Here is a 13,502-nt window from a genome sequence, read left to right as displayed (position 1 = left end):
CACTTTCGTAAGATAGAAATTAACACTTTCAGAAACATTTGTTTTGTAACAATGGTAATTTGGGAAAATTATGCTTTTTTCCCCCAATAATTTATATCCTTGAAAAGATTACATATGAGGTTTTACTTTTATTTTCTAAAAATACACACAAGATAATTAACAATATTTTTTGGTGAGTGCTAGTAAGATTTAACAAATTAATAGACTACTTTTAGATCATTTTTATGTTTTCAGAAACTTGAGCAGTTAATGTATCATCCTTTTTTATTAATATCTTTCATTAATTTAGTATATTTTTCCTTTTTATAACCGAAGTGTAAGTAGTGTAGTATATTTGTTGGTGAGCCAATGTTGATACATTATTATTAAGTAAAGTTCATAGTTTATATTAGGGTTCACTGTGTTGTACAGTTCTGTGGATTTTACCAAATACATGTCATGTATCCACCATTGCAGTATCATACAAAAAAGTTTCACTGCCTTAAAAATCTCATGTTCCAAATATTTGTCTTTTTTTCCTTTCCCAAACCCCTTGCAGCTACTGTTCATTTTACTTTCTCTCTAGTTTTGCCTTTTCCAGAGTGTTATGTAATTGGGATCATACAGTATGTGGCCTTTTCAGACTGGCTTCTTTCACCAAACAATATGAATTTAAGGTTCTTCCACATTTTTTCACTGTTTGATAGTTTGTTTCTTTTCTCTCTTTTTTTGTTGGCTCCACCTGTGGTATGTGGAAGTTGCTGGATCAGGAATCACACACGCCAAAGCAGCAACCTGAACCACAACAGTGACAATAACAGATCTTTAACCCACTGAGCCATCGAGGGGACTCTAATAGTTCATTTCTTTTTATTGCTGAATAATATTCCATTATATTGGATTTACCACCATTGGATATTGGATGTATCCAGTAACCTTTTGAAGGATATTTTGGTGGCTTCAGTCTTAGGCAATAATGAATAAAGCCACTGTAAATATTCATATTCAGGCTTTTGTGTGGACATAATATTTTCAACTCAATTGGATAAATACCTAAGAGCAAGATGGCAGGATCATATGTTAAGATTAGCTTTAGCTTGGTAAGAATTTGCCAGATTCTCTTCTAAAGTAGCTGTATCATTTTACATCTTCACCAGCAATGAATGGGAATTCCTGTTGCTCCGTATCTTCAGAAACACTTGGTATTGTCAGCTTTTTGGATTTTAGCCATTCTAATAGGTAGTGACATCTCATTGTTTTCTTTCTTTCTTTCTTTCTTTTCTTTTCTTTTTTTTTTTTTGTCTTTTTGGGGCCAAACCTGTAGCATATGGAGGTTCCCAGGCCAGGGGTCCAATCAGAGCTGCAGCTGCTGGCCTATGCCACAGCCACAGCGATGTGGGATCCAAGCCGCATCTGTGACCTATACCACAGCTCATGGAAACGCTGGATCCTTAACCCACTGAGCAAGGCCAGGGATGGAACCTGCATCCTCATGGATACCAGTTGGGCTGTTTCTGATGGGCCACAACAGAAACTCCAGATGATCCTTTCTTCACTGGATTACTTTTGTTCCCTTGTCAAAGATTTGTTGACTGTGTGTTGGTCAGTCTATTTTGGGTTCTATTCTCTTCCATTAATCTATTTCTTTATTCTTTCACCAATATCATATTATCTTGATTATTGCAGTTTATAGTAAGTCTTCAAGTCAGTGTCAGTCATCTGACTTTTTTCTTTTTCAGTATTGTATGGCTATTCTAGGTCTTTTGCCTTTCCATGAAATTTCAAAATCCATTTGTTGATATCCACAAGTAATTTGTTGGGTTTCTGATTGGGGCTGCATGAATCTGCAGGTCAAATTTGGAAGAACTGACATGTTAACGATGTCTTATATGTGAACATAGACGATTTCTCCATTTATTTAGATCAACTTTGATTTCTTTCATTAGAATTTTTTAGTTTTTCTCAAATCTTGTGCATATTTTGTTAGATTTATTCCTAAGTACTGCTTTTTTTGTGGTGCTAATATAAATGGTATGGGTTTTTTATTTCAGATTCTAATGGTTCTTGCTGGTATATTGGAAAGCAATTACCCTTTGTATAGTAACTCTGTATCCTGCAACCTTACTATAATTATTAGTTCTAGGAATTTTTTAAATTGATGCTTTGAGACTTTCTACAGATAGTCATGTCATCTGTGAATAAACAGTTTTACTTTCCTTCCCACCTATTGAACTTCTGCAAATAAATATTTAATCATTGTTCTTTTGAGAAATAACATGTATCAGTAACTTTTCTTCAAAATGTTATCTTTTTTTTGGTGTTGAGTTGGTATAATTTCTTCCTTAAATGTTTGCTAGATTCTCCAGTGAAGCCAGCTTGCCCTGGTGCTTTCTGTTTTGAAAGGTTGCTAATTGCTGATTACATTTCTTTAATAGATATAGATGTATTCAGATTGTCTTTTTTTTTTTTTTCTATGAGTTTTAGCAGATTGTGTTTTTCAGGGAGTTGGTTCATTTTATCTGGGTTATCAAATTTGTGGCCATAATAGATGTTCATAATATTTCTTTATTATCCTTTTAATGTCCATAGACTCTGTAGTGATGTCCCTCTTTCATTTCTGATATTAGTAATTTATGCCTTCTCTTTTTTGATCTAACCTAGCCAGAGGCATCTCAGTTTTATTGATGTTTTCAAAGAAGTAACTTGTAGTTTTGTTGATTTTTCTCTATTCATTTTCTATTTTCAATTTCATTAATTCTTCTCTGATTTTTTTCTTAATGCTTACTTTGGCATTAATTTGCTCTTTTTGAAGATCCTGCAGTGGAAGCTTTGATTATTGATGTTCGATATTTCTTCTTTTTTATTATATGCTTCAACTCTTTTTTTTTTTTTAATAGAGACTTTTTTGTTTGTTTGTTTGTTTTGTTTTGCTTTATCTAGGGCCGCTCGCACGGCATGTGGAGGTTCCCAGGCTAGGGGTCGAATCGGAGCTGTAGCCACCGGCCTACGCTAGAGCCACAGCAACGTAGGATCCGAGCCGTGTCTGCAACCTACACCACAGCCCAGGGCAACGCCGGATCCTTTAACCCACTGAGCAAGGGCAGGGATCGAACCTGCAACCTCATGGTTCCTAGTCAGATTCGTTAACCACTGCGCCACGACGGGAACTCCTATATGCTTCAACTCTTTACATTTTCCTCTAAGCACTACTTTTGCTACATCCCACAAATTTTGATAAGTTGTATTTTTATTTTCATTTAGTTAGAAATATTTTTTAAACATTCTCTTAAGACTACTTCTCTGACCTGTGTGCTGTTTGAAAATGTGTTTAATCTCCATGCATTTTAGGTTTTTCTAGCCATTGTTCTGTTACTGTTTTTTTTTTTTTTTTTTTAATTTGTCTTTTTGCCATTTCTTGGGCTGCTCCTGCAGCATATGGAGGTTCCCAGGCTAGGGGTCGAATCGGAGCTGTAGCTGCCAGCCCACCCCAGAGCCACAGCAACGCGGGATCTGAGCCGCGTCTGCAACCTACACCACAGGTCACGGCAATGCCGAATCGTTAACCCACTGAGCAAGGGCAGGGACCGAACCCACAACCTCATGGTTCCTAGTCGGATTCGTTAACTACTGCGCCACGACGGAACTCCTGTTATTGTTTTCTAGTTTAACTCTGTTGTGATCTGAGACTATACTTTGTGTGTTCCTATTCTTTTAAGTTTCTTTAGATATGTGTATTTTATGGCCCAGAATGCAGTCTCTTTTGGTGACTGTTCCATGTGAACCTGAGAAGATTGTTCTGTAGTTGGAGAACTGTCACTTTGGTTCAGTTGACTGAATGTGCTGTTCAGATCAACTATGTCCTTACTGATTTTCCACGTCCTGCATCTGTCCATCACTGAAGTTTTCAACTATAATAATGAATTTATATATTTCTCCTTGCGAATATATTAATGAAGCAGCATAAATGCATGAAATCACTTAAACCTTTCAAAACTTCAAGCAAAGGTAATAATAGGGTAATGTTAGGCTAAGCATGAACATGTTTATATGTTTCAGAAACTCGCTTAAGTCAGATTCTTAAAGACATTGTTCATTTTTTTTATCAATGTGCTTTTCTCAAACATATATAACATCACATTTGCTTTGCCTCATTGTCTTCTTTCATAGTAGTTTGACATTTCAATTAATTTTAAGGGTACTTGAGATTGTTGTTGTTTTTAACCCTCTTGCTAGGCTTTTTGGAGTAATTTTTGTATTCAGTTCCGCTAATTGCCTTTATTGGAAGCTCTTAGGAGAGCAGTGATCCATTTCCTTGGACCCTAAGAGCCCATCTGCTATAAAGTTGTTAGGTTTAGCATATCAGTTTGATATTTAACCAGCCGCAAAAGGCCCAGAAGAATTGCATTTATAGGACTTTTCAGTTTAAAAAGTGCTTTCTCACCCTGTTTAATTCTAACACCCAGTCAGAAAGTTATTACTATATTTCCTTCATGCTATAATGGACAATTTTCTTCATAATATCTCTGAAATGAGAATGGATTTTATAATTGTTGGCATGTTGTAATTGGCAGGCAGGGTTTTTTCCTCTTTTATTGGTACATTGGTAATCTATGGAGTCTTAGAATCAACAAAATACTTTATTGTTATACAAATTTGCAGATGAAGAAACTGATGCCCAAAGACATTTTTAAATGATATGTCCAGGGTCACACAGCCGGTGCATGCTTAAGCTGGAAATAAGCTTTGATATCAAGGGCTTTACCCCCCCCCCGGTAATGTATCAGTGGTTCTCAAATTTAATGTTGTAAGAATTATCTGGGGAGATAATGGGCACCCATCCTTCAGAAATTTAGATTAATTATGTCCAAGGCAGGGCTCAGGAATATTCATTTACCATTACCTCTTTCCTGAATTTCTTAGGTGGGTCAGGAACACCCTTAGAGAAGCCCTGCATTAAAACTAAGAATCAGCTCAAACACTGCCTTGCTCACAGCTCCAGTGGACACATTTCCATCAGTAGCAGTGTCCTTCAAATGCTTTTTAGCGACAAGGATAGAGTACTTGATGTTACTAAGAAGGCCCAGAACAAACTTTTGTGGTGGTGTAATCCCATAAAGGGGCCCCGGCAGACCAGAGAGAATGACTCCATTATAGAGGCTGCCTACAGTTGTCTTTAGTGCTGGTCCCTGGGCTGCAACCTTCAGTTAAATACAAATGAAGCGTATTTGCCATCCCTTGTCCTGGGCCTTTTGAACAGTATATGTGACTAAGGGTAAAGAAACTCCATCTTTTTTACTACAGATGACGACTTATAAATGTCACAGAGAGCTGCTTTTGCACTTTATTTTGTTTTGCTATACTGCCATTGTCTAGGATGTGAGCTGATTGCTGCAAGAAGGACTCATCTCTTAGCCTAGAGTTCTTTGATGGAGCATTTGTTGAGATGTGTCTTTGATGTTATTGCTGCTCCCTGCCTTATGAACAAGGCACCCTTTGCTGCCTCTGCATGATTCCTGTGGTCAGCTTTTCCATGAATATCATGTAAAGCTTGAAATAAGATTTTAGTAAGGTGACTAAGATCTGAGTGTTTTCTTTTGGGTTTTCATGCATTTCAGATCTTATTCTACTTCTTGCTGATTAGCTTGGGAATTTGCTTTTTGATATAGCAATAGTGTTTGATAGCTAAGAGAGTGTTAATTTGGATACTCTAGGGTAGATACCTGTATTGTTTTTTCTTAATTTATTTTACTTTTGTTTCATACTGAAAAAGATTTCACATCCTAATTTCTAACTCTACCTCTTCCATGAAACTTTCTGCCTATAGGACTACTACAGCTATATTCTCGCATTACTCCTACCACATTACACTTACTTTCCAGATTCCATTTTTAGGGATTTACTCTTATTTAATTTGGAAATTTTATTAATTAAGGGATAGTTTTGTAGTTACTGATTTATCATTAAACAGTAAATTTCAGGTTGACAGAATCTAAACCATCAGATATCATGTTGGCTGAAAAATGAATCCAGGTACTGAAGTGGTAACTGAAAAAGTAAGCCCAGTTCCTGTATTATTTTTCAGAGTTGCTCAGCACTGGCTTATTTTGAAAAGGTATCACTATCTGCCTTAGCTTCCTGGAGGCCTGAGGATTGGGAAAATTGGCTTCTTGTGGACCCTACTTTAAAAAAGGCTTTTTAAAAAATTTTTTGTCTTTTGTCTTTTTAGGGCCTCACCTGCCACGTATGGAGGTTCTCAGGCTAGGGGTCGAATTGGAGCTGTTTCTGCTGGCCTACGCCAGAACTACAGCAATGCCAGATCTGAGCCACATCTTCGACCTACACCACAGCTCACGGCAATGCTTGATCCTTAACCCACTGAGCGAAGAAGCCAGGATCGAACCCGAAACCTCATGGTTCCTAGTCGGATTCGTTTCTGCTGCATCAGGACGGGAACTCCTAAAAAATGCTTTTAGAATAAAATCTTAAAATTGTCCTTTTGAGTCATCTAGTCGTAAATAACAATGCAGCATTCTTGAATTAATATACCTTTTGTAGTGGAAATGATTTGAGTATGTGGGAAATAGTTTTAAAATTTCTATCTTCATTTAACTTCCAGACTTCTTTCCACAGGCCATTTTGCAACCTGTGTTGGCAGCAGAAGATTTTACTATCTTTAAAGCGATGATGGTCCAGAAAAACATTGAAATGCAGCTGCAAGCCATTCGGATAATTCAAGAAAGAAATGGTAAGATGTTGAATGTAGAAATCCAAGTGCCAGATGCAGTTTTTTGGTAGCAGTTTCAACTAATACGGTCTTATTGAAGCTGCCTTGTATAAATTTATTTCAAGTTTGAAAGTCTGTTGCTGACTTAGGAGATATGAGTGCAGACTTCCTGATTTGTCAAACACTGAGTGTTTGACATCTCCTAGAAAGCAGGCCAGAACTTGAATTATTGTTTTAGGTTTCAGATAGCTTGATTTTTCTGCCCCGCCATTGATTTTATGAAATTCCATCTTTTTGAATGGTCACAGTTATAGTTACAGTTGAGAGACTGTGACTGCTCTTCCAGCTTATTATCAGGACCTTTGTAGGAAACAGTGGTTCTCAAGCGTTAGAGGCAGTTGGAGAACTTGTTGAAACGCATATGGCTGTCTCCCAGTTTCTGATTCAGTAGGTCTGGGTTGGGACCTAATACTTTGCTTTTGTAGTAGGTTCCTAGCTCATGCTCAAGCTGCTGGTCCTGGGACTGCACTGCGAACTAGGGCGAGGGCAGCTAGGATTGTGCCACCATCAGGTGGAAGAGAAAACAGGTACTCAAGCCCCACCAACCCCCTTTGGCTTTTCAGTTTCTGTCTAGCTCTTCCTGCTTTTGTTCCTTTCCTGTGTACTTGAACCATATTTGACATCTTGACTCAAAACATCAGAGTTTCTAAACATACTTCTTGTTATTATACTATCTTCTTTCCAACCCAGATGCCTATCTCGGTTTCCCATTTCTCACTCTGCTGACCTTATACCTGTGTGTTCCCGTGCTCAGTAGATTGCCACCAATATGCCTATTCTCTCTAATGGTTTGGCAGCAGGGCCTTTTCTTTGATTGTTTCTTGAAGATATGAGAGCTATAGTTTAGTTGTACTGTTTGCTTTTAAGGATCTGGAACATGCAACAATAGGGCTTCTGTTGTTGTAGGGCAAACATTAGAATGTTGCAGGGCCCTTGTGGATTCTTCTCTCATTTGTCTCATGTGAGTAGAGAGACTCTCCCTTAGAGCCAACCACCATCATAACTATTCCCTAAAATCATAAAAGTTATTTCACAGCAGGTAAGGGAGACGTTGTCTGTGGGTAGGAGGTAACACTACCTTAACCCTGAACAATGCATGACATTGTGCTGTTGCTCTGGTGTAAATAAGTTTGGAAAACAGTCTCTTTCTCTTTGTTTTTCTCCCATAAAATCCTTTTCTCTTGTGTTTTCCTACAACTGTGCTTTATTCTGACCTATGGGATAGCAATTTTGAGTAGTTATTTTAAGCTATTTAAAATTGTTTTGGGGGATCAGTTTTGTTTTGTTTTGTTTTTTTGTCTTTTTTTTTTTGTTTCAGGGCCACACCCATGGCATATGGAGGTTCCCAGGTAGGGGTCTAATCAGAGCTGTAGCTGCCGGCCTACACCACAGCCACAGCAATGCCAGCTCCCAGCCACGTCTGTGATCTACGCCACAGCTCATGATAATGCTGGATCCTTAACCCACTGAGCAAGGCCAGGGATTGAACCCGCAACCTCATGGTTTGTAGTCAGATTCCACTGTGTCATGACGGGAACTCCAGGGGATCAGTTTTGATTAAAAAAATAGTGAACTCGATATTGACACTTATAGTTTTAAGTTTGGAATTTAATTGGAAACAATTAGATTTTAATTAAAAGAGAACAGGTACACATAGTTTGTATCAGCTGGGTGAAAATGGCGTAAGCAATAAGAAATTATCTTCTCATAGAACAAGCTGTCTAGAGGAAGGGAGAGAAGAAAGCCAAGTCCAGGGTTGGTTAATTTGGTGGCTCAGTGATGTTATCAAGGACTGTGACACTCTCCATCTTTATACTCTGCCATTCTCAGGATCTTCTCTCGTGACTGCACTATAGTTGCTTAGAATGCACACTCAACAATATCTCATAAAGGAAAGGGATATTTCTTCGTGTATATCTCTTTTTGCTAGCAAGACAACACTTTCATGGAAGCCCCCCAGGTGTTTTCCCTTCAAGTCCTATTACGGTCAGGATTGAGGTCACATGCCTTTTTTAAACCCTCTGATAGGGGGAATGAGACCATTATGATTGGTTTAACATGAGTCACTCTTGTGGGATGGGATAGGGCCCTGCTTGGGTGCCTGGTAACTGCACACATATGGCTTATATTATCAAGGGAGGATGAGGGGAATGATGTGGAATAATGCTGCTGTCAAACCACAGGCTGAGACAGTTTGCTTACATTTAAACATAAACTAATCCTTAGTTTCTGCCATGAAATTTTTAATACTTGTATTTAAGAGTTTTGCTTAACATAAATCCAGGGGAAAGTACCTTAAAGAGATCTTGGTTGTACTCAAAATTGCAGAATGTTTGTGTGAAAAAAATTCAGAGGCTCTCTGGATTCTTCATTGTATCAAACAATTTGGGGAAAATGCAAATCAGAGCATTATTTTGATGGTTTTGAAGTATTGTATACTGTTGTAGTACTCTTTCCTTAGTTTTTGATGTTTCCTTGAAAGATTAATAGGGGAATAATGGTATAGCTTTTGACTGAGCAAAAATTCACCTAAGATCAGTGAGTTGCAAAGATGTCAATTTTCTGGTTGTGATCCTGTACTGTAGTTTTGTGAGATGTAATCATTGGGGGAAAGTGGAGAAAGAGTGCATAACATCTCTCTGTGCTATTTCTTACAACTGCATGTGAATCTGCAATTACCTCAAAATAAAAAGTTTAATTAAAAATGCATTTAAACATCAAGGGGATTAGAATAATAAAGCCACTTTAATTTAGGGCAGATCCGAAATCCCATAGTCATATTTGGATAAAGAAATGGAAGGTAAAAATTAAGGGACATGCTGTTAATGTTTTGGGAATATAATAATTATAGATAAAAACAGAACACTTATTACTAGTCTGCCTGCTTATCAGGAAGTTATGGGTAATAAAGTAAATTAAACCAATACGTAAAATTACTTGTCGTGAATTACTGTTTGCCTTGGGCCAAAGTTGGTACTGCCCTGGTTTATAGTTATTAGCCCAATATCTGAATAGAAGCTCTGAGGACAGAGATTATTTATCTTTGTAGTCCCCTAAGTGCTTAGCACCATATTTTTTTGCATGTATCAAGCATTTGTTGTAGTATGGATGATTGTTAACATACTGTTTCAGTTAAAGTGTTTTATATTTTGTTTTATAAACTCTTTTCCCATTTAAGGGATAATTTTGAGAATAAGAATGATAGTGATGAGAATAATAATACTAATGAATAATAGTTTCATTATTAGGAGCTTAATGATTTCAGTGGTATGTCCTGTATAGTATATGATTATAGAAGATAATAGCTTAGGGAGTTCCTGTCATGGCTCAGTGGTTAACGAATCCAACTAGTAACCATGAAGTTGCAGGTTCGATCCCTGGCCTTGTTCAGTGGGTTAAGGATCCAGCCTTGCCATGAGCTGTGGTGTAGGTCACAGATGCAGCTCGGATCCCGCGTTGCTGTGGCTCTGGCATAGGCTGGCAACTACAGCTCCTATTTGACCCCTAGCCTGGGAACCTCCATATGCCGTGGATGCAGACCTCAAAAAGACAAAAAGACAAAAAAAAAAAAAGAAGATAATAGCTTATATTAATTAATATCTATTGTCATATAGTATTGTTGTTATTTATTTATTTTTTTAAGGGCCACAGGTATGGCATATGGAAGTTCCCAGGCTAGGGGTTGAATCAGAGCTGCAGCTGCCGGCCTACCCCACAGCCACAGCAACACCAGATCCTTAACCCACTGAGCAAGGCCAGGGATCAAACCTATGTCCTCGTGGATGCAAGTCAGATTTGTTTCCACTGAGCCAGGATGGGAACTCCTAATTTGTAGTTTTTGATGAAGTAGAGTAGTGAGAAATAAATGTTTTCAGTTGAGTTGATATTCTTTTGTGTGGTCTTTGGTTTTGAACAGGTGTATTACCTGACTGCTTAACAGATGGTTCTGATGTGGTCAGTGACCTTGAACAGGAAGAGATGAAAATCCTGAGGGAAGTTCTTAGGTATGCCTTTTAAATTATTTTTTGAATATATCATTAGTAATATTATATAATGCTCTATAGATGTGCTTTTTACCCCCAGAATACTGTGAACCAGTAAAATATCTAAATTCTGTCCTAAACACCATGAAAATGATTTATCATTTTGTTTGTAACTATGTATATATTACATTTTTTAATGGACAGAAAAAATGATTTTCAGATGACTCATACTAGATCAGCCCAAATGGGAGGGTCTTTCTCCACCCCCACCATGAGAATAGGAAACTAGCCATCAATGGAAACAAGATGCAGTACACCCAGCCTGATGGCTGGAAAGAAGTGTGGTGTCCTGAGCTGAACAGGAGAGTCTGTGGCTTCTAGATCCCAGTATTAGTGGAGGCTCATGCCTGGTGTCTCACAGCAGAAATTTGGACAGTGGGACTCCCCAGACCAAATAGCCAACTCCTTGCTGGTCCCTTTCTTGCCTCAGTTACATGATTCTTAGCCAAACACGGAATGTGCAGCCCACTAAAGGGGATTGTTCCTTGGTCCTTTGGGCCTGTTGTCCCCTGACCCATATGGGAGTTTTAGAAGGGAGGGACAATTGCAGCATCTAATATTTAAATCTATGGGAATGCATAGGTATAAGCCAAAGGATACTGGACACCTGCAGCGACTGTGTCTTGTGTCAGAATGGGGCCTTGGCCTTTGGGAGCCCTGCCTCTGCAGCTGTCTTCACATTTATGACCATCTTCTAGCTTTCTGTAGTCCTCCCACCTACCCAGCTTGTCTCCAGTTCCACAGAAGGAGGAAGGACAGGCAGGATGGTGGATAGGAGAATGGGCCTAGTGAGGGACTATGGAAGGAGCTTTAGGATTTAGTGCTTAATTTTAGGGGATTTGAATGGTTGTGGGGAGGGAAGCAGGTCTGCAGTTGAACCTAGCCCTTTTCCTGCCAGATCTTTCTTTCCGCAGTAGAGGCGCATAGGAGCCTGAGATCACACAGAGTACTTTGAGTTTACAGGTTTGAAGGTTTAAGGATATTTGGTAATAGATTTAGAGGACTTCTAGCGTTTTGACACGTACTGGTTGCTTCTCTTGGTTGATTGGTGGTTTGAAGACTGAGCAGCCTTGTACTTTTTTTTGTTTGTTTGTTTGTTTTTTTTTTGCTTTGTCCTTTTAGATTTTATTTTTTGCAGGCTTTTGAGAGGGGTGTGCTACTGTATAAGCAGTGGCGCTTAATTATGAGCATGTGTGACAGCTGACTTGGCTATTTCCATGAGCAGTTTACAAAAGTTGATAGGGCTTTGGTGTAATGGCATCAGGAGATGCCAGACACCATGGAAAAACTAGAATGAGGGAAGAAATAGATCTCATCAGAAGGATTATAACTGATCTGTCTAAAGAGAGATATCAAAGTCCTTATTAATGGGATTTACCATTCAGATTTGGGTTCAGGATTTGAAACCTCTTGGTCTTCGTTTGTCTGGAGGTCATCCACATTTCTAGAGGAAACCTATTTCCTGTATTTTATGTGACTAACTAAACTGTATTATGCTGTTTATGCCTATGTATGTCTTTCTCAGTTGACTGCAAGCTGCTTTAACAAAGCCTGAATTATTTCCATCTTTGTTTCCAAAATTCGTTGCACATATTATAATCTTAGGTGAGCACATTGCTTGTTGAATATTTGTTCTTTGACCAAAAGAGAAATTTACTTTTCTGCTTTATTTTTGTATATTTCAGAAAATCAAAAGAGGAATATGACCAGGAGGAAGAAAGGAAGAGAAAAAATCAGGTACCTACAAAACATATTAATGTAATAGAAGAATTTAATTGCTGTTATCCCTGAAGTTTACACCTAGGTTTTACTGTTAAAGTTTAAGCTTGGGGGAAGAGAGTATTCATATTTTCTTGGTGATTCTGAGCCTTTAAATTTAACTTTATAACTTTATTCACTTTACAATTCATCCAGTGACCTATCTTTTAAATTCCTAATAAAGAATGAGATTATTCACTCCAAAAAAACTGTAATACCATTCTTGTTTTGGGGAATTCCTTATAGAAATTACACTTAATTTTATGAATAAAAGAAGATTATGAAAAACGTTTTACTTCCCCACTATCCTTGATTCCTTTCCAGTTGCATTTACTACTGAGGGTTCCCTGTAGATTTTAACATTGCCAGCTTGAGGCAGAACATTCCGTTTTACATTTCCTGGCACACTGTTCTTTCATTAAGAACTATTTACACAAAGTGCCTAATCTTTCCTAAGGATAAATTTAAACAGGTATCTGGCTGAGGTGAGGGAAGCTAGCTAATACTTATTTTTGCTTCCCCCCTTTTCTAGCTGCTTCTCTTTCCATGTTTTCCCAAATCTCCCTGAAGGAAGAAGGAAACCTAATAAAAACTAATTTTCAATCACCAGAAAATCATTTTCCTTTTTTTCCTTCAATATACATGCTTGTATCATTCACTATATTTGAAAAATCCTATTTTACTCCAAGGTACCCAATGAAGAGCAGAAGAGAGATCTTTTAGGATTTAGAGGGAATTTATGTATCTTCGAGTAAATCTTCTTTTAGTAAATAGAGGTGAAATTCATAGATATTATTTTTTGAACAGAAACCAGTTCAAAACTGCTATCAGGGGACAGTAGTATTAATCTTCTGACTTATAAGTAGACTGTATCAGGCTTCATGAATAACAATATGTTATGGGGTAAATGGCTTTGTTTAAAATTTAATTTTTTTATT

The 13,502-nt window shown here is 37.8% G+C and overlaps 1 protein-coding gene across 1 annotated transcript in view; it reads left to right on the top strand.

Annotated features, from left to right (window-relative positions):
- Positions 1-13,502, top strand: part of CFAP36 (cilia and flagella associated protein 36) — a 30,053-nt gene that overhangs the window by 8,083 nt on the left and 8,468 nt on the right. The window contains exons 4-6 of the mRNA NM_001244775.1: positions 6,610-6,724; positions 10,680-10,767; positions 12,492-12,543. Coding sequence (NP_001231704.1) covers positions 6,610-6,724; positions 10,680-10,767; positions 12,492-12,543 — 255 coding nt within the window. The remainder of the gene's footprint in view (positions 1-6,609; positions 6,725-10,679; positions 10,768-12,491; positions 12,544-13,502) is intronic.

The sequence above is a fragment of the Sus scrofa genome, chromosome 3, assembly GCF_000003025.6.
Source record: "Sus scrofa isolate TJ Tabasco breed Duroc chromosome 3, Sscrofa11.1, whole genome shotgun sequence".
NCBI lineage: Eukaryota > Metazoa > Chordata > Mammalia > Artiodactyla > Suidae > Sus > Sus scrofa.
This window is presented reverse-complemented; position numbering and strand designations above follow the sequence as displayed.